The sequence below is a fragment of the Tenrec ecaudatus genome, chromosome 13, assembly GCF_050624435.1.
Source record: "Tenrec ecaudatus isolate mTenEca1 chromosome 13, mTenEca1.hap1, whole genome shotgun sequence".
NCBI lineage: Eukaryota > Metazoa > Chordata > Mammalia > Afrosoricida > Tenrecidae > Tenrec > Tenrec ecaudatus.
Genome location: NC_134542.1, coordinates 103529317 through 103552087, shown reverse-complemented (window position 1 = coordinate 103552087; position 22771 = coordinate 103529317). Strand labels below are relative to the sequence as shown.

At 40.0% G+C, this 22771-nt stretch overlaps 1 protein-coding gene across 2 annotated transcripts in view; it reads right to left on the bottom strand.

Moving 5' to 3' along the window:
• Positions 1-6690: 6690 nt before the first annotated feature.
• The window catches only part of RNMT (RNA guanine-7 methyltransferase), a 43643-nt gene continuing 27562 nt past the window's right edge, over positions 6691-22771 (bottom strand). For both annotated transcript variants that reach the window (XM_075529903.1, XM_075529904.1), the window contains exons 9-11: positions 14914-15015; positions 11663-11696; positions 6691-8681 (exon numbers count right to left, since the gene is read on the bottom strand). In XM_075529903.1, the coding sequence (XP_075386018.1) occupies positions 8647-8681; positions 11663-11696; positions 14914-15015 (171 nt within the window). In that variant the 3' untranslated portion in view covers positions 6691-8646. The remainder of the gene's footprint in view (positions 8682-11662; positions 11697-14913; positions 15016-22771) is intronic.

Sequence of the window (22771 nt, the reverse complement as noted above, 5' to 3'; positions counted from 1 at the left end):
CTCTGGTGGTACACTGGTTAAGTACTTGGCTGGTAACGGCAAGGCTAGCAGTTGGACTTCACCAACCCTCCTGCAGAAGCTGTGGCAGTCCAATCTATAAAGATTTAGTTCTGGCCCAGGGGGACGAGCAACAGAAACCGTGGGGGAAGGGACACAGGAGTCAGTGTACGATATGAAAACAATAATTTATAGGGTGGGAGAGAGGGAAAACAGAGAAGCTGATACCAAGGGCTCAAATAGAAAGTAAATGTTTAGAAAATGATGGCAACTTATATACAAATATGCTTGATACAATCGATGGAAGGATTGTTCTAAAAGCAGTAAGCGCCCCCAATAAAATGATCTTTTAATTTAAAAAAAGGAGACTTAATTCTGGAAACGCTATGTGGCAGTTCTACTCTGTTCTATAAGACTGGAATTTGGGAAGAAGTCGGACAGGGCAAGATATGACAAAATAACAATTTATAAATTATCAAGGGTTCATGAGGGAGGGGGCAGCAGAGAGGGAGGGGAAAAATGAGGACCTGATGCCAGGGGCTTAAGTGGAGAGCAAAAGTTTTGAGAATGATGAGGGCAAAGAATGTACAAATGTGCTTTACACAATTGATGTATGTATGGATTGTGATAAGAGTTGTATGAGTCCCTAATAAAACGTTGGTTTTTTTTTTTTTTAAAAAAGACTAGAATTTGATTAGATAGCAATGGCTTTTGGAATACATTGCTTATGTTGATGTTTCCAGCTGTCCCAATAATAAACTTAATCCTAGGTTAAACCTATGGATAAAGTATGGTTTATTCCCTCAATGAATACTATACAGTTGCAAGAATGAATCATGTACAAACACATGCATGAAAAATCACACAAAAAATTGAACTAAAAAACCCAAAATTCAGACACAAAATACATACTCTGCGACTGTGTCCATGTAACATCCAACAACAGACAAAAAGTATGTATATTGTCATAAATTTAATGATTAACCTTGGAGAGGTAGTAGGTAGTAGTTAGAAGGGAGCTTTGAAGAAACTTGCTGAGATGCTGGTGTGGAGTAAATTTATTGAAAATAAATATTGTACGCTTACTCTTCAAGAGACTTTGCTTAGTTACAAACCTAAAAAAATTCAGATCCAAAATTAATCATGCTTGCAGTTTCACTGGCGCTTCTCACCATAAATTGCTATTTAACTTTTCCTGTTTGAAGAACAGTAAATAGCAAAACTATTACCCTGTGCTTTAATAAAAAACTCAATGCTTATTAACATTTCAGGTCACAGCTACTGGTGGATGCAGTGTCAAATTTTTAGCAGCCAGGCCAGTGACCATCTAGTAATATAGTTTCAGCTGAGCTTAGTAAAAGGGGGAGTTCAGGTTCTCACATTCATGGTAAAATTAGTCAATATTTGATCTTCTATTCTTCCGTCTTCTTTTTTACCCACACTGTAACTAGCGTATTTGAAGCCATTTGCTTTTTTGTAAGAATCAGAATGGTCTCTCTAAAAACATACAAGTGGGGGGGAGGGTACAAAAAAAATGGACAATTTTTTCAAAGCTATGTATTTATATTTCCTTTACCAAACAACATCATCACCTTCAAAGTACTCTCTGTTGCACTTACTACATTTTTCAAAACTGCAATTCCATTCCTGCAATCATTTTTCAAACTCATCTGCTGGGATGGCTGATAGCACCTCCTTTTTTTCTTCACCTCTTCTATGACATCAAATTGCTGTCCTCCCATGTCCCTCTTCATTTGCAGAAACAAAAGGAAATTTACAGAGCGAGGTCAGGTAAGGTACACAGGAGCAAGAGAAGCATGTTTTTTTTGGGCCCAAAACTGGTGCACTGAGATGGCTGTGTGAGCAGGTGCATTGTCATGGTGGCAAAACCAGTCCTCTGTCTGCCACAAATGAGGCTCTTTTTGTCAGGTACATTATCTTTACAGAACCTCTAAATAGAAAACTTGATTAACAGTCTGACCTGGTCGAGCAAACTCCAAAGGCACTATGCCCCTCACATAAAAAAAACCAAAAACCCACTAGTTTGGTTTTTGTTTTTTTGGCGGGGGAAAACTGCTCAGAATAAATCTTTTATTTCACTCTGAGTTTTGATTTTTAACGCTGTCAACAAAGTTTGTTGCTGCTTGGACAGTCAATATATATATATTTTCCTGGCCTTGTCCCTTAGCTATCCATCCCTACACTCTCAGATCCTGTCCTTTCCAAACCTTGAGGGGTGAGGGTGGGATAAGAACCACTGCCCCCGGGATACTGATTTATAATTACTGAAGATAGGCATTAGGTGTAAGAATTGTGAAACAGCACTTCTCTTTGCCTTGTTACTTTACTACCATTGTCCTGCAAGCTCAGTACCCCTCCTGTTCTCTCTAAAGGAAACCTCTTAGAGCGGTGGTCCTCAACCTTCCTCATGTGGTAGTGACCCCAACCATGAAAGTATTTTCGTTGCTGCTTCATAATTGTAATTTTGCTACTGTTATGAATCAGGCGATCCCCGTGAAAGGGGTCACAACCCACAGATTGAGAACCGCTGTCTTAGAGAAACAAATGATCCTCTCAGGGACCAATTGAATAAATGCCAATGTTCTACATGTTAAGAACTGCACTCCGACACTTAGCACCCAAACTGTAGGTGGTGCGTGGGCCAGGAGTCCTCCAGACTTCTAGACAGCCCTGGGAGGCAAAGACTGATGGTTCAACAGCAGCCGGACTTGAGGAGGGGGTATAGAGTGTCTTTAAATCCTGGCTCTGGCTTGGGAAAATCTGTATCCTTCCTATGTCTGTTTCTTCATCCCTTAAAATAGGATAGTAGTGTTTATCTCGTGGTTGTAATGATTAAATAGGTTAACATATGAAACACTCAGGAGAGTAACTAACATAAAGCAGGAGCTTAATAAATGTTGGCAGCAGTCTGCTCTTGTCCAAGGTATGCTGCTCCTAATGAGATAAGGTCCAAGGTAAACCTCTGACTCAAAAAAAAATACAGCTAGAAAGTTCCTTAGAAACAGGATGGTGAGATGCTGACTCACATAATTTAGACATGTTATTGGGAGACCGGAAAAGGAAATCATGCTTGGTAAAATGATGATCAGCAAAGAGGAAATGGCTTGACGGTGGCTGAAACAATGAACTGTAAGGATGGCTTCGGACCACTACGTAGTGTTTTGTTCTTTTTTCTATTTTTTCATAGGGTTGCTATACATTAGTTTCCATAGGCACTCTGTGGACAAGTAGGCCTGGGTGTCCTAACAACAACAAAAAACAAGAACAAGCTGACACAACCCACCCACACGTTGCCCCCGAGTCCATTCCTGTTCCTAACCAAGAGCAGAGGCACTGTCAATGCACAGCAGCCTTATAGCACGGGGCAGAACTGCTGCTCTTGAGTTCTGAGAAACGGTAACTCTTTACGGGAGTAGAAAGCTCAGTCTTTCTCTTGAGGAGTGGCTGGTGGTTTCAAACAGATTTTTTCCAATAGCAGCCCAAGGCATAACCACCACACCAGCAGTGCTCCTGTTTACAGACTCCTAATCCTTTGCTGTCACGTCTGAATTGACACCCAGTAACGTTACGGGACAGAAAGAACTGCCACCGTTTCCAAGGTAGTCATCCTTACGGATGCAGATGTGTCACATCTTTCTCCCATGGAGCTGCTGGTGTCTCTGAACGCCAACCTCCTGGTTGGCAGCCAAGCACTTCCACCACGGCCACCCATGCTCTTCGGGCAATCCCTAAAACACAAAACCAAACCCAACTCCAACTCATGGCGACCCTATAAGAGCATGGATCCGGCCCCTTCAGAGGTCTGAGACCTTGAGTCTTTATGGGAAACCTCATCCTTCTCCTAGATTAACTGGTGGGTTTGAACCACTGACCTCGTGGTTAGTAGTTCGATGGATAATCCACTATGCCACCAGGGCTCCTTGACATCCTAGACAACCCTCCTAGGCTCCCCTCAAATTGTGATTGAAGCCTAAATGGTAACAGAGAACAAAGACACACAGTAGGGAAGCACTGACTACCTTGTACAGGTACTATAGCAATCACTGCATCTACCGTCTTCAAGGAATCCGATATTGTTCTGTCAGGTGTTCTACCAGGTTTGTAGCATTTGATACCCAACAGTAGCTATAGAAAAATAGTAGCATCAATAATGGCGTCTCATATTTGACCAAAAAGGGCCATTCAATACCAGAGGTATTTTTCTGTAAGTGCTATTAAAAGGAACTAGTCCCTGCATCTGGTCCCTATTTGAAGGGACCAGTTCATAATACCAACATACTAAGTCTGAGGTAAACAGTTAACAATGAAACAATATTCCAGGGATAAAATATCTATATGACCATTTTCTCCCAGTAGGCAGACTTACACCAAGAAAAGAAAGTTAACTACACACCAAATAATATAATGGCAATGAACTAAGACAGAGGAATCAATTCCCAAGTGAATTAATGAGATGAGCTGGCTCTACTTTTTCTTCTGGGAGCCATTCTTACTCTGCATCATCTCTGTTCTGATCCTCTAATAACAGACCTAACACTTGAATTCATACAACAATCTGATTTCCATAGTATCAAGTGAGGAGTGGTCGGTAGGAAACTCACTGTACAAATATCCTGCTGTGCAGTTACCATACAGGCCAGCTTTAGGCAGTCTTTGCTCCCTGAAGGCAAACTTACTTCAGAAGACACACTAGCACCAGAGTGGCTTGGTGGGCCACTGGAAGAACAGTAAGAACTGGGTAGGGGTGCCAACACCATCCACTGTCTGCCTGCCTTTTATGACCCCCTGCCCTTGTCTGCAGCTGGAAACACCGACAGCTTCTCTTCCTACTGTGGGCACACGCACGTCCTTTTCACTGGCATATTTTCAGCCTCATTTTGAGCTAGACCATATCACATGCTACCACTTTCCTGTTCTGAATTCATCTCCATTTCTTAAGAAATTTTTTAAAAAGTTGCCGAGTTGACTTGGACTCCTAGTGAATCACGTATATCTAAGGGTTTCAATGGCAGCTTTGTCAGTACATGACCAGACTGTTCTGCTGAGGTGCCTCTAGGTGGATTCAAATGTTAATCATTTGTGTCACATAGGAACATCTTAGGAACAATCTGAATGGCAATTTGGGAGTACCTATTCCACAAACCACCTACTGCCTAGAGCAGGGGTGTCCAACTCAATTAAAACGCAGGCCATTTGGTACAACAGGCAAGATTCACGTGGGCCACATTACATTTACAAACTTTGTTAAGTTTACACTTTGAAGTGAGGACTCAGGAATATGGCTAGGATAACTAAAATACTATACAAATGCTTTCATTTAAACATTTAATGTATTTATAAAATGAAAATTATTCTTTACCTTAAACTTGCCGGTGCTTTTCTCCTACTAGTTTTCACTTACCTCTTATGTTGTGACCGGAAAATATAGTAACTAATAAAAAAAACAACTGTTGGGCAGCTGACAAACGTGATGCACAATCGTAATGGAGTCCCTCTGAGAATGTTAACCAGCACTGCCTCAAGGTATGATTCCATAACAGGACAACCCAGAGGGCTTTTTAACCTTTCGCTATGAGGGTCTGTTACATTACGTGGCACTGAGAGTGGCAGACAGACCGCTTCCAATCGTCGCCGGAACTGAGTCGGCGCATTTATACACGTCCACAGGCCCCCTGGAAAGGCACTGGGCATGTGTAGACTCGTCTTCAGTACTTAAAGGGTTAACGAGGGAATTGGGTGTACGGTATTGCCTACTGTGCTATTTTCTTCATAACCATTTTGTCTATTTTCATTTTATTTCAGAGCACTGCGGGCCACCAAAAATTACCACGGGGCCGCGTGCGTGCTTGTGGGCCGCCAGTCTGACACCCCTGGCCTGGAGCATAGAATAGACATTCTTCCTGACCCCACAGTGACAAGACAGAGTCTGGGAACATAAGCAGGCGATGCCCTGCCCCACACCCTTCTATAATGTTACAAGTCCCAATGGAAAATCACTGAATCTTTAGCCTGTGGGCATAAGGGATAAGTCTGCCAATTTCTATTTTGGTGAATAGATCCAGACGGAGTCATCGGGCAGCTTTCTCTAGTTATTTTCCTAGCAGTTCTTCCGAGTTACTGCCCAAGCACTTAACTGCTGTGAGGGGCTATCCAGGAGCGGACGGTATCGAAGCGAAAGCATCGAGGCAAACAAAGCTTATGGAATAGGGAACTTGCTGAAGTTCATGTCTTCTAAGAGTCCCTTAAGAGTACTTCTCCCACGCGCAGCACCAGCCTGTCGGGTCTCCAGACTTGCACTATGCTCTTCTACTCCCTGAAGAGCCTCAGTGAAGCAGACGCTACCTGTCTTTCCTCTTCTCTTTGTAGTACCATCATTGACACACACCTCTGCGGGGGGGTGGTTCTCCTCTCCCCCAGATTATCTATGCAGTAAAACGTTTAGAGGAGGCTAGACAGCATTTTATTACCAGCTTAGAAATTAATAAGACCATAAAATGAAAAGAGCAACAGGAATACTAAAGCAGAAGCTTTTTAAACATGTATTACCCAAGCTACCAGACTACTGAACACGTTCTGCCATGGATAAATAAATGTGGTGTATATACACACCAATTACTATACACATCAAAGAATAATGATGACTCTTATTCATGACACAGTGAAACTTTGAAGGACATTATACGCAATGTAATTAGTCATTCATAAAAGGAAAAATATTATATGAACCCACAATTATAAAATAATCAAGAAAAGTTGTCTACCCCAAAGCAACAGACTGTGATGGTTACCAAGGACGGCGAGGGAAGTCGGGCTGGAGGGCAGACGTGTTCATTTGGTGAAGAGGAAGACAGACCAAAAAAAAGATGGAAACTGGGGAGGTCACTTGGAAGTTTGCTAAGTGTTGAATACAAACTGATAATGTTCTGTAAGCCTTTTCCTAATTTGAAAAAAATAAAAGTTACCGTATGTACTCATGTATAAGCTGAGTTTTCCAGCACATTTTTAATGCACTTTTTGTGATAAAATTAGGTGCCTCGGCTGATATTCGGGTGGCTTACACTCGAGTATATACGGTAAATAATAAAAAAACATTTTGGGCAACTCCCTAGAAAATGAATCTGGATATATAATAATGACTAACCTCCTATCTCCTAAACATCATTGTTAAACCTTTCTTAAGGACTACCAACATAGTCAGTTATCTATTATTTATTTGCACAAATGACACATTCAGGCAAACTATCACAAAGTCAAAGACTTAGTCAATTTTATAAACTGGTGATAGTTTGGATATTGAAAGATTACAGAAAAACAATTAGGAAACTCATACTCTCTTGCTAAAAAATTTGCTACTCTGCTACCGTGAAGAATCAACATCTATAACATAAGAGACTGTGCTTCTTAAGGAATCTAGATAACTATAGAAAGTAATGTTCTTAAAGTTTTTAAATAATTATTTTAGAAGAATACACAGTATTTGCAGAGGGCATATTGCTTTGTGTATTAAGTTTTCCAGTATAGATATAAAAAAACAAACCAGCAGCTTCTTCATATTGTGATGTAACGTAAGGGCTCCTATTTTCCCAGGTTTATGTCAGTGCCATTATTATGGAAGAATAGTCAAGCAAGAAATTGAGGGTGATCATAATGCTCACTCTGAAATGGCAAGTAAAACTCATGATGTTTAGCAACTAGACCTTACTGTGCAAATACTCATGTTTAGCACACAGCCTCTGCAATCTAGTTCTAACAGCAGTGAGTATCTATCCATCTATCTGCTTCCTTTGTGGTCATGCACTTATATAAAAATTCTCAAGTTTTTAAGTGGAACTGTAGTGACAGTTGAGAAGAAAATATGTGCAATGGATTTACCTAGGAGAAATTTTAATTAAGCCTTGACAAAAGTGACTACATTGTTTGTTCAATTAAGAAAAACAAACCGGTCTAATTATATTTAGTAACAAGAAGCATTAATTGTTATCAATTTAAGAGAAAGCACCAAAACTCAAAAAGAGCTCTAGGTTTCCGACTAAAATGTCCTAACTACTTTTGGAATTACACTATGTCAGCAAATAAAAGTAATCACTATTTATATGGAAATTAAGTGGCTAAAATTCTAGCACAATAACTTGCCTAGAATCTTGACTGTTAGAAGTTTTAAACTCCTAACTTCAGTAATACACACTGAACATCCAACAGTATAGAACACAACCCATCATCTATAAAACACCTCATAATAAGATCACACAGAGAAGCCCGCACACACATCTTTGTTCACCCCTCACCAACTCTGGACACATGGCACATTTACCACGGAACGCCAACATGGGCAGAACGAATCAGAGCACTGTGGTCTGAGTGCAGCTGCTTTAACAAGTTAGAGTAGGGATTTTACAATAGAGGCAAATGGAATTCTCAGAATATTACTGAGATACCGATTGTTTAAGCAAAAGTTCCAATTCACTCTTATATACACAAAGGTCACCTATCAGAGGCAGTAACTAATGAACACACACTGGAGTTTCTGGCAGCATCCTGCATATTTAGGATAATTAAAATACATAAACAGAAGGCTGTTCAATCTCTAAGATGAAATAGATGTTCTGCTGTCGTTCACAAATGTGCTCACTACTGCTTCTCAAATGCGAACACCAAGTAAATGCCTACAAGAGAAAAAAAATCAAAGTTAAGAGTTTAGTTTCTCACATTCCCATGGTCAATAAAATAATCTGTGTTTTCCATATAATTTGTTAAAATTCTTGGGTTCTCAAGCAGCCCCAGTGAAGAGGAAAATGAGCCTTTAATCCTAAAAGTTCTTAAGCTATGCGGTCATATTTAAGTAAATACGGGATTGTGTATTTATTTGAAAACAAATAATCACCTACTAAAATATTCAGTTACATGGCACTCACAAGAAAACCAGTTTAACAGCTCTAAAAACAGCTTGAAGAAGGAAAAATCTAAAGTGTGAAAGTAAATAAAATTACAACTAGAATAATTTCATCATTCAATCTTTTTACCTGGAGTAAAGTAAATCGGAAGAATAGGTGTACTATATTACTGACTACTAGAAGAGGCAGTGTCCTTGGTATGCACCGATTCCCTAGGGCACTTTTTTTCCCTCTTAAATCACTTTATTGGTGGCTCGTACAGCTCTTATAACATTCCGTACATCAATTGTATCAAGCATATTTGTACATAAATCGCCATCATCATTTTCTAAACATTTACTTTCTATTTGAGTCCTTGGTATCAACAGCTTTTCCCCTCCCTACCTCGTGACCCCTTGATAAATAATTATTGTTTTCATATCTTGCAACGACTGTTGTCTCCCTTCACCCACATTTCTGTTGTTCATCCCCCTGGGTGGGGGTATTATGAGTCGATCATTGCGATTGGTTCCCCCTTCCTCCCCTTCTCTCCCTACCTTGCCCCTACCCTCCAAGTATCGCTACTTCCATTTCTGTTCCTGAGGGTTTGTCTGAAATGACATGAAACCTTACCTCTATCAGTCAGTGTACATTCTCCAACCTAGCCAGAACTGAGAGGCAGAACTGGGGTCATTATAGTGGGGGTAAGGAAGCCTAGAAGTAGAACTAGAGGAACTAGAGGAATACTGTGTGTTTCACTGGTGCCCTGCTTGACTCATCCCTTTCTTGTGACCCTTTTGTGAGGGGATGTCTTATTGTCTAGAGATGGGTTTGGGGGTCTCTGTTCCAACACTCCTCGTTCTCAACAATGTTTGTTTGTTTGCTTTGGGTCTTCTCGTGCCTATTACCTGATTCTGTCAACACCTCATGATCGCACAGGTTGGTGTACTTCTTCCATGTGGGCTCGTTGCTTCTCAGCCAGATGGCCACTTGTTTAACTTCAAGCCTTTAAGACAGTGATTCTCAACCTTCCTAATGCCGTGACCCGTTAATACAATTCTGCATGTTGTGGTCACCCCCCAAACCATAAAATTACTTTCATTGCTACTTCATAACTGTAATTTTGCTACTGTTATGAATTGGGCAACCCCTGTGAAAGAGTCATTCAACCCCCAAAGGGGTTGCGACCCACAGGTTGAGAACTACTGCTTTAAGACCCCAGACACTATATCTTTTGATAGCCTATAAACATCAGCTTTCATCACCACATTAGCTTATGCACCCATTTTGTCTTTAGCATTTGTGTTGGAATGCTGAGCATCACAGAATGCCAGGTTGTTAGAACAAAGTGTTCTTGCACTGAGGGAGGACTTGAGCGGAGGCCCAAAGTCTGTCCACTTAATATATGGGCATTCTTTGTTAACGAAGGTCACCTGCTTTGAAGTGTGTTCCCTCAAATACAGAAAATTCCTTATTCTGAATCATACTTCAATCCAAACCCATCATATCTTCTAATAAAATACTAGTAAATTTTTAGCTAAGAAAATAACCTGAAAAGATGACAAATGCTCAAGCTATCACAAGGATGTTCAAGGCATGTGCAAGGGCATCCAGCCAGTTGGGTTAAGGTACTAGGTTAGAAGTTCTCAACCTGTGGGTTGCGACCCCTTTGGGGGTCGAACGACCCTTTCACAGGGGTTGCCCAATTCATAACAGTAGAAAATTCACAGTGATAAAGTAGCAATGAAAATAATTTTATGGTTGAGGGGAGGTCACCACAACATGAGGAACTGTATTAAAGGGTCAGGGCATTAGGAAGGTTGAGAACCACTGTACTAGGTCATGTTACTTACATTATCTGCTTCTGAAGTTAGGTTTTGAATGGAGGCAGGCTATGAAACAGCCTCCTAATCTTGCTTCTTGGCTTTCCAAACCAAACTGTGTAGGAATTCATCAGTCTTACTAAAATACTTCTTGGGTTATATTATTCTTCCGCTCCTTTTCTTACTTTCAGAAAAGGAAACGTGGCTGGCAGTGTAGTAAATCAGAGAGCAGGGCGAGTGACATTTGGCACTTCTAGAGGATAAGGTAGGAAAGCAAACAAGGGTGTCCTAAGTCTGCTAACAAGTCAGCATTGCTTCCCTTGTTCAATACCCAAGAGGAGTCTGCAGTCCAATCGTGCCAAATGCCACCCCGCACATACCTCCATCTACAGGAAACTGCTCCACAATGTAGCCTGTCAGCATGCTGGGTCACTGAAAGCTACTGAGACGCCCTGGCAATGCAGTGGTTATACGTCACTAGCCACTGCACAGGAAAAAGAGGTGGCAGGAAATTTCTGTGAAGATTAAACCAACCAAACCAGATGCTGGCACATCGCAACCCTGCAGGCCTGAAATGAATTACCTCAGAGGTTTTTAAATCTTTATTTTTTTCTTTTTAGAGAAGTTGAAGAAACCTTGTAAGAAATCAGACTGACCCCTTTTAAAGTATCGCAGCAATGCTGACAATAAAGCTTTAACCAAAAAACCAGTAGTAGTCTGAGATGTAGCTTTACTGCACTACTTAGATTTGAGACCCAAGGAAAGATAATACCTAGAGGAGGAAACCTGTGCGCTTAGAATGGACCAACTACTGAGGTGTGCTTACATGTGTGTAAAGAACCACACAGTACAGAAACATAGCAGAAAGATTCTAGACTTTTCACATATTAATGATCTCCTTGAAATATTTGCTTAAAGCATGACAGTAAAACTATAATGATGATTACTCACTTGTTGCTTCCCATTCTGATTTGCTTAAGGTTCCCTAAAATAAAAAAGTAAAGTTTAGATTCAAAATTTAAATGAATATATGCATATTTTCAATTAGAATGGTAGAAGTGAACCAAAGCCCCCAAGCTTCACTGTAAATATATATACAATAATGCTATTGTGATCTGATCCTGGCCCCCCTCCAAAAAAACAAGTGAAATTAACTTTTAATATCATCTCTTACCACTTTCCCCCTCCCGCCAAGTTCTCCAATTCGCTCATGCTAAGCTAAAGGGTGACTACATGTTAAAAAAAGACGTTTGTGTGTATCTACAAAGGAGCCCTGGTGGCGCAGTAATCGGGCGTGGGAGAAAAATGTGGCAGCCGGTTTCCTTATTAGATTTACATTCTTGGGAACCTTACGTGTCCCTCAGGGCTACTGTAAATTAAAACAGACTTGAGAGTTCTGTGTTTGAGTAGGGTGCACGTGGAAATAGCATGTTCCCTGTGTATTCTACTTTAACTGGGGAAATTAAAAACAAAAAAAGTCCATCTTGAAACACCAAATAACAGTGACGGAAGGAATAAGATTTTTGTTTTTTCAGTGGAGAGGTCTGAGGGGCCGGTCCCAATCCCAACTGCTACGTGGATACCTGCCCCTCCCCACAGAAGAATTTATTTCAAAGGAGGGCACTGAATCTGCAGCTCTGGGAGAGGGACATGTGATCGGAGAGCATGGGAGCAGATGAAGGGGGAGGAGGAGAGAGTGGAGCACATCATGGCCCACCAGGTCTTGAGGACGATGTTCCCAATTAGAGCAGCCAGTCCAGAGAGAGGACCACATGGCCGGCCCCACTATGAGACATGACGTCCCTCACTCACCCATAGCCCTACACATGACAACACTGGAGGCACAGTGTGGGAACTGTGCCAGATCTGATCTCGCCACACCAAGGCAAAACACTAAGGGGGTGCAACAAACAGCAAGGGAACGGAGTGGCGAGGTCCCCGGGGAATGCTGAAGGTGGACTTTGGGGTCAGGGCATGGTACCTGAATAGACTGGACTGGAAAACACTCCTAAAGGCCAACAAACAGTCCTTTAACTAACTACAAGCTTTTCCTTCTTGTTGTGTTTTTTTTGTCATTGGTTTATTGTTGTTTTGCTGTATATTGTTGCTTGGTTTTGCTCTGTCTTGTTTTTGTGCATGTTATTATCTCTGCAGGTCTGTCTAAATAAGAAGGGCTGGATGAACAAGCTGGATGAACAATCTGGAGGAGAAAACACCAGGACTGACAGTTCCGGGGGGACATGGGACAGGGGGGGGGGGTAAAGGTAGTGGTGTTAACAAACCCAGGGACAAGGGAACAACAAGTGATCCAAATCGATGGTGAGGAGGTTGTGGGAGGCCTGGTAGGTCATGATCAAGGGTAATATAACCAAGAATTACAGAAACCCAAATGAAGACTGAGCATGATAGTGGGACAGGAGGAAAGTCAGAGGAAATAGAGGAAAGAGCTAGAGGCGAAGGGCATTTATAGAGGTCTAAATAAAGGCATGCACATATGCAAATATATTTTTATATGATGGGGAAATAGATCTATGTGCATGTATTCACAGGTTTAGTATTAAGGTAGCAGAAGGATATTGGGTTTCCACTCAAGTACTCTCAATGTAAGAACACTTTCCTTTGTTAAATTGGCATTCTATGATGCTCATCTTCCTGACACAACTGCTGAAGATAAAGTGGGTGAATAAGCAAATGTGGTGAAGAAAGCTGATGGTGCCTGGCTATCAAAAGATATAGTGCCTGGGGTCTTAAATGCCTGAAGATAAACAAGCGGCCATCTAGCTCAGAAGCAACAAAGCCCACATGGAAGAAGCACACCAGCCTGTGCGATCATGCGGTGTTGAAGAGATCAGGTATCAGGCATCATCAGAACAAAAAATTATCTCATAGTGAATGACGGGGGCAGTGCGGAGTAGAGACCCAAAGCCTATTTGCAGGTCACTAGACATCCCCTTACAGAGGAGTCTCAGGAAGGAGACAAGTCGTCAGGGTGCGATGTAAGCAGTATACAACTTTCCTCTAGTTCCTAAATACTTTCTCCTACCCCACTATCATGATCCCAGTTCTACCTTACAAATGTGGCTAGACCGGAGGATGTACACTAGTACAGATAGGAACTGCAAATTCAAGGAATACAGGGTGGATGATCCCTTCAGGACCAAGTGGTATGAGTGGCGATACTGGGAGGGTGGAGGAAGGGTGGAAATGGGGATTGATTACAAGGATCTACATGTGACCTCCTCCTTGGGGGATGGACAACAGAGAAGTGGGTGAAGGGAGACGTCGGATGGGGCAAGATATGACAAAAGAATAATTTATGAATTATCAAGGGTTCATGAAGGATGGGGAGCAGGGAGGGAAGGGAAAAATGAGTAGCTGATGCCAGGGGCTTAAGTGGAGAGCAAATGTTTTGAGAATGATGAGGGCAATGACTGTATAAATGTGCTTTACACAATTGATGTATGCATGGATTGTGATAAGAGTTGTATGAGCCCCCAATAAAACGGTTAAAAAAACAAAACAAAACAAAGATTTTTGTTTTTTCAAAGTAGTCACAAAATAGATTTCACATAAAGGAAATAAATTATATTTAAATAGTTTCCAGAAAATTTGATAGAGTAACATTTTTACCACTTTATTAATAATGCACTGAAGCAAGACCTATTAGCATTTCTAATAACTAATATAGTTGGGGGTATGGATGAATATAAAACAATATTCTAAGATGTCAGCAGAAATGTATTATGAAAGTATAATTTCTATTAATAATAAAGACAGCTCTAGCCAATTACCACTGTGGTGCTGTTGCATTCATAATTAGAGATTATGTCAACTCTCAGGTAAAAATTACTTCAAACGAAGATGATGTTTTTCTTCTAGGTTCATGGGCCTTGAATTCTCTCTGTAGATCAGCTGGGAGAACAGGTACTTGTGGTAGGGAGATGTGTGGTAGGGCAGGCAAACAACCCCCTCTGTACTTTCTCTGAGGGAGCACTCTAGTATCAGCTCGCTGACGTGTACTTTATTCTACAGCTTTAGCCAGAGCAGTCACAACTTAGAGGAAACACTAATAAGGCTCTGATTTAAAGAACTAAGTCACTGCACCTGAGGACTGCAAACCTGTAAAATAACCTCCTAAGTATACATAAGATGTACACTTTTTTCCATTTTCTATAAAATACTTTTGCAAAAGAATAACTTACCAAAGGTAGTCTTATATGACCATTTTTCATATACTTTGCTGCATGCTCATAGTCATCCTCTTTCTGAGAGGTAAATTTGGAATTCTCATTTGCAGGAAACGGCTTGGGAAGCAAGTAAAATTCTTAGTTAAGATATTACACTTACATTTATAATTAAAACAATCAATCCCTGAAATGTAATAAGGGAATAATCCCTCAGTATGACTTTAGGATTACAAATGACACCTTAGAACTATTGGGAGGGTAGGGTGTAGGAGAAAACAGAGAGGAATATCCTTTCTTAACAAAGTAGCTGTTATCATTATTTATAGATAAAATTAATGAAAAAACTTAATCTCCCCCACCCTCCATCAGAAGAAGCAGCTCTCTACCTGGCACTGTCCCCACCAGTGTCGTGTTTTCCTTTAGAGTACAAAGGCTCTAGAGTAGAAACGGCCCTATCAAAGGCTCTACACAGAACAGGATGGCCATGTAATAGACATGGAAAGCATCCATAGCAATTAGAAGTAACACATACGAAATCTTGGTCAACAAAGAACTGTTTTTGAAAACCAAGGATAGGATTCAAAAAAATAAAGAAAACGATCTAGCCTTTACAATGCGGGCAGTTTCATATTGCTATATGAAGCAGATAAAGAGTGAGACAAAATTATTGTTTTATAGACATTTCTTATACACCTACCTCTATGGACATGAGTCAAAATGAAACGTGAATGAAATCACACATTTTCTTTAAAAAACATCTTATTTTATTTAAAAACAACTTAATTATATATACTATTAACTTATAAATGAAACTATGTGATACCATATATTTATATGAAATTCATAATATTGAACAATATGCAACATTTGAGATATTAAGCTAGAGGTATTGTATGGGTCCTTGGTTGGTCAGTGTGACCATCTCCCCAGCACTGGTTATCTTTACATTTGATGCTTACAGTATTTGCCTATCATGGATAATCTTCATGTTTTTCTCGAAAAAACTTCCTCTGGTTTTAAAAATGTTTGTGAATTGGAGGAAGGCTTACAAAGTAAATCGGTTTTCCATTCAACAATTCATACACATTGCATTTCACGTCTTTTCAGAAATCCCCACAATGTACCATCACTTATCCCACTTCCTGTTTTGTTTCCAGTCCTCTTCCTTCTTTAACCCTTCTGAATTCTGTCCTTGTAGAAATGCTACCCTTCCCATTTCGAAGCGTTATTCTAAAGGCTCTGTACCTTCCTGGCGGTACTGTTCCCAATACAAACCTACTGTCTGACTGAAAACCAAGTAAGGGTAGGTGGTGTTGAGTTCCTTTCCAGACTTGAAAGGTGACTAACAGCCACAGTCTTGAGGGTTCCACTAGTCTCAGTCTCACCAATCACCCTAGTCTTTTCTCTAACTTTAAATTTCCCCACATTTCCCTCCCTTCTATCCAAGACATCCTAATGTGACTGCTTTCAGAGAAGTTGGTAGTGGCCGCCTAGCCAAGTATCACCCAATTCTGCTTTCAGGTTCTGGGAGAGTGATGGTTGTATGGTCCACTGGACGGATTGCTGACATGCATCTATTTTCTTCACTCTTCTTTCCGACCAATAATTGTCCTCTGGATGGCTGCTCACAAGCTCTGAGGACATGAGTTGTTACTCACCAAAGCAGGACACAGAATATTGCTTTTGTGGACAGAGCTATGCAAATTAATCTTGGTGTCCCCTGAAACCTGATCCTTTAGAATGAGCAACCAAGACCTCCAGATGTTTTGTTATGTGGAAGAAGTGCCAACTTGTCCCCAGTGTGCTCACTCCACATTCATGATTACATTTGCAGCAAAGCAAATACCCCTATTCTACTTTCACACCCACTCAGTCTGCAGGTCTATAAAATATCTACTTGTACTTGTCATTTTTTGGAGCATCATTGAAAATCTTGTTTCTTTCCTCTATTGATCACTTTAAAGAACCAAATATTATGTTTACAAAGCTGCAAAACATGTTAATTTCAAAACCTACTACAATGCATGTATTAAATTGTTTCTTCCCTAGGGAGTTACTTTTCTAGAACTGTTCCCAGGGTGAGTGAGTGAGTGAGTGAGAGAGAGACAGAGAAAGCTGTTAATATTTTTTAAAGTTCTTGGTTTTTCATTCTTCTGTTTATCCTTTTTTCTTCTTGCTCCAGGAAACTAGACAAAATTTTTTACTGCTGAAAGCTTAGGTCAGTAAAAGTCTAAAGGCTTCAGGAAAAGACTTTACACAGCAAATACATCCAGTATTGGGCTAGAACAATAGCATTCTAACTGTTCTTTCTGCCTCTACTAGTAAACCGTCCTCCACACTGCCACCAGGATGCTACCTCTGACATCTTTATATGATCATGTTAGCCTCCAGTTCAAAATTCTTTATAGGCCTAAAAAAGGAACTTGGTAGGACTTCCAGGAAAGATGGCAAGTGAGGCAGACATATCATACAAATCTTCTTTAAGAAGGCGTGAGAAGAATGAGATGGAGGAAAACTTGGAGGAGAAACTCAGAGCCCTATATTTCTGAGAAAAACAGGCTAAGTGAATCAACAGCACAAGAGGCTATTTTTTAGGTGGGGGAGTAGGGGAAAATGAATTATCCTCAGTGCTCCACGGCTTCCTGGCTCACGGAGGGGTCTCAGACCCAAACTGCATGCCCAACAGTAGCTGCAGAATTCGATGTGGCTTGAGTGGAGCTGGCAGACAAACTGGAGGAGCAGCAGGACACAAGGACTCATAGGCACTGAAGCCACAGAAATGACCCTGCTGGCTTGGAGCTGTTTTTGAACTGGTGGAAAGGTAAGGAACACTCACTCATTGGCTTTAAGGTCCTGCATCAGGCCAGGCCTGCTTGGGACTGTTATTTGAGATGGCAGAGGGGCAGGCACATGCATTCGTTGGCACTGCAGCCCTGGACCCACGCTGCCAGCATGGGACTGTTTCTGAAGCAGCAGAGTAGCAGGGCACCAGTATTTGTGGGCTCTGGGAGCTGAAATCAGGACAAACCAACACAGGCTTTTTTTTTTTTTTTTGAGCTAGTTGAATGACAGAGCACACAAATTCATTGGTTCCGAGGGTCTGGGCCTAGCCATATAAGTTTGGGGCTATGTTTTCAATCAGAAGAGCAGTACTAGAGGGATAGGGCACACACCTTCATGAGTTAATGGTAGTGGCAAATCCCCAACTCAGTGTCCAGAAAGGTGGTCAGTACTTACTTGTTTATTAGTATTAACTTTCACTCCCACCCTTTGGTGTACTTGTTTATTAGCTGGTCTGTTTACTATTTGCATTGTAGATTTTTAAAAAAATCATTGCTTTATCACTGCACCTGAGGGAGACCTAGCCACTCCTGCACTTTAACAGGTACATCACAACGCCCAAGTTCATACAGAGAAACAAGAAAGCAACAGCACAAAAATTAACCCATATACAGAGGAAAATAACAAGGACTTTCTGAGGGAGTAAAGGCAATGGGGAGCTTAGAAAAGAAATTCAGAAGCAATGTTCACAAACTTCCAGCATATGGAGAAAAAGATTGAGAGCTACAAAAATCCTTTAGAAGAACCTGGAGAAATATTACAAAAACAATCTGACAAAATAAATGAAAAAACATAGAAATTCGAAATAGAAGTCTAGAATATTAATACTAAATTATTACAATTAGACAACACTTTGAAAGAGCAAAGCAGAACTGAAACATTGGAAGGCTGAATTAGTGAGCTTGAAGATCAATTAAAAAAATCTGAAGAAACTAAGAATTACGTGGAACAATACCAAGGCAAGTAACAACTCTCACTTGGGGTGCAGAGCAAAAGAAACAAGCAACAAGAAAAAAAACAGACAGAAAGCACCATAAAGAGGATAAAATAACCATTTAAAACATTGAAAGAAAATCAAACATGATAGAAGCCAAAAGAAAATCCCAAGACATACTAGAGTCAAAGTTTCCAGTATCAAGGGTACGGAAAGAATCCTGAGAGCAGCTAGGTAAAAAACCAAAGTTACCTACAAAGGGGATCCAATAAAAATAAGTTTGGAGGATCGCAATGATGCAGAATCCCCCCAGAGCAGTGGTTCTCAACCTGCGGGTCATGACCCCCTGGGGTCAAACAACTCTTTAGATTCAGAACAATAACAAAATTACAGTTATGAAGTAGCAACAAAAATAATTTCATGAGAGTGGGGGGTTTTCACCATAACATGAATTATATTAAAGGGCCATGGCATTAGGAAGGTGGAAAACCACTGTTAGGGGGATGAACAACAAGAAGTGAAAGGAGACAGCAGTTGGTGCAAGACATGAAAACAATAATAATTTATAATTTAATCAACGGGTCATGAGGGTGGGTGTTGTGGAAAGAGGAAAAAAGAGGAGCTCAAGTAGAAAGTACATGTTTAGAAACTGATGATGGCAGTGTATGTAAAAATATGCTTGATACAACTGATGCATGGAATGTTGTAAGAGCTGTAAGATCCCCCAATAAAATTATTTTTAAAAATAAGTTTGGAATTGTTGGGAGAAAGCAGGGAGGCATGAGGCAAAGCAGTAATACATAGAAAACCCTGAAGGAAGAAAAATTGCCAACCAAGAATCCTATATCCAAGAAAATTATCCCTCAATTATAAGGGAGAAATAGGGCTTTCCTGACAGGGAGATTTTAAGGAACTTGTGAGAAATAAGACCAGCATTACAAAAAATAGCAAGGAGAGTTCTTTGGACAGAGAATCAATTAATAGCAGACATTAACCTGAGAGCAAAATACAAGACACCAACTCCCAGAAACCAAGCCACTTAACGCAGTTCTCAAAATAAAATAAACCTACAAGACTGAAAATAGATATTCCCCAGTGAAGTCAAAGACAAACCATTCGATTGGAAAGGAAGTCCACAGAGTTTTCAAGAGAGAATAGACTGGCCTAATTTGAAAAGAAAATAATTTACAAAACCAAAACCAAACAATGCCATCGGGTTGGCCAGAAAAATGATTGCAACTGCGCCTAGGGTGGGATCCTGAGGCTATAAACTTTCTTTACAGCTTTATTGGCACATATCATAAAATTCAATCATATCAAGAAGAATTGTACAATTATTACCACATTCAATTTTAGAACATGCCCCCTCATGAGTGTGTTATCACAATCAGTTCTAGTGTTCCCTCCTCTCTCCTGCCTTGTTTACGGCTGAAATCCCCTTACCCACCCTGTCTCCCACCTCTCATCCCCAATACTTCCTTGCATCAGTAATTATCTCTATGCATCCACTCCGTTTGTGCTTCACAAACTGGGAAACCCAGCAGAAACAATAAGAGGCTATAAATCTTTATGGGAGCAGAAAGGTTAGTGATTTCAAACTGCTGGCCTTGCTGTTATCAGATTAACATATAATCCAATTCACCTCCAGGACTCCTTAATAATTAATAAAGAAAATGGAAAAACCTAATCAAAGAAAAAAAGTCCAGTAAAAAGTAAAATAACAGCAAAGGGGGAAAAAAGGGAAGAAAACTCATACAAAAGAAACTTGGCATTGAAATTTATAAGGAACAAAAATACCAAGCTTTCACTCACATAGACACACAAACACATACACACAGAGCAAATTAACAATATATTCATACCTATCATCATTATGGCAGTGTATGTACAAATATAACACCAGATATAAATGGATTAAACGCACAAATCAAAAGACAGGGAAAACCAGATTGGGTGAGAAAGTGGGATCCATCTATGTATAGCTGACAAGAAACTTTTCAGCAATGCACAAAGTAGACTAAAAATCAAAGGAGAGACAAAATTGCAAGCCAACAGTGATAACTTAAAAGCAAGTGGCAATATTAATCCCTGATACAACCGACTTCAAGGCAAAATCTATCATGAGTGACATTATATGATCATTACAAGGACAAATGAACAAGAAGATATAACAATAATTAACATCTATCCACCCAATGAAAGGCTCAAAATACATTAATCAATCACTTAGATGGTTGAAGAGAGAACTAAAAAACACTCCACTAACAGTGGGCACTTCAATTTTCTTGAAGAAGGACAGAACACCGGGAAAAAAACTCAACAAAAACAGAACTAAATAACACAATTAATTTGACCTGGAACACCTGACCCAACAACCAATATAATACATTATTTTCCAGTGCACACGGTACATTCTCCAGAATAAATCATAGGTCACAAAGCAGCCTTACTTACGACATTTAAAACACCAAGTATTTCAAAATATTTTCTCAGGTCACAATGTTATAAAATTAGATCTTCCTTCAACAATAGGAGGATCAAGGAGAAAAAAAATCAAATATATGAAAATCAATACCTTTATTAACAACTGGGTAACTGATGAAATAAAAATTTTAGATACCTTGAAGTAAATGAGGGCAAAAATACAGCAACCTTTGGGACTCAGTGAAAACAGTACCCAGAGGGCAACTATGGCAATAAATACACACATCAGAAAAGAACGACAAAAATCAACACTTTAACACAACATCTCCAACAACCAGAACAAAAGCAGCAAAATAAACTTTCAACTCTCAACAGAAAAGAAATAATAAGCATTAAGGCAGAAATAAATCAATTATAAAACAGAAAAATAATAGAAAATATCAATAAGACATAAACTGGTTCTTTGAAAGGATTAATAAAATTGGAAAACCACTGGTAGACAGGTGCAGGTGTTGTTAGCTTGATGGAGCAGAAGCTAATATGTGACAATAAGTAGTTGGGGTAAAGAAGGGCCTGTGAAGCTACTGGGAGGGTTGATAAGTTGTTGATGTTGTAGAGCACACAAAGGATGATCTGACAGGTAAACCACCACGTATTTCACAATAAAAAATTACACGTTAAAAAGAGTGATTTGGTGAAGTAGGACAAGCCAGAGAACTTCTTCACCTATATGCTACTACTGCTCATCTCTCTGGAAAGCCCCAGAGAAAGGTCTCATTTTTTTAGTGAGTTCTAGAGTAGAGACTGAGAACCAAAGGCCTAAAGAAATGCTGGAAAGTACCAGTACTTCTTTGAACACCCCTTGTCCACTCATGCTCCTCTGCCTTCACTCTTTTAGCTTGTCCTCTGCCCAACAAGCCCTTTCATAAACCTACACTAGGAGAGGCCTCTAAAATGTTCATGGAAAAACCAAAATTTTATTTTGATTCCATTGTGAAGACTCCTCGTTCTCTGAATAATGTACTCATCACGGCATTTCTCCTATGGTATGGAATTATTTGCTTGTACTTAATCTCCTCCGTACGCCATGAGATCTTTAAACAAGAGGAACTGTTAATGTCGTATATGCTCTGGAATAAGGATATTTTTTAATAAATTAATTTAAATCAACTTATCACCAATATGCTAAAAGAAAGGTTTTTAAACTAATTGGTCATTGCACATACAATGATAGTAAGGACAGTAATTACAAGTTTAGGATAAGTAAAAAAGTATTGCTACAAAAGCACAGAAACCTTTCAAACAAAATTTCCAAGTGTGAAACTATTAGGTTCATACATTTCTGAAAGCAGTGTATCCATTTCTTGAACCTTTACCTGAAGAATTCTGCACTCTGAAAAAGAGACCCCATGGAGTGGAAAAAAACTTTTGTTCACACTATGGACAAGAGACTGAAATATTTTTTTCTCTAATACATAGAGAAAAGTGCAACACCTTAATAAGGCAACTAAACCAATTAAAATGTGGGCAAAGGAAATGAACAAACAGTTCACCCAAAATAACATCCAAATGGCCAACAAACACAGAAGAAATCTTCACTAGTCGTCTGGGAGATGTGAAGGAAAAAAAAATGAGGAAGTGGTACCAGGGGCTCAAGTAGAAAGCACAAGTGTT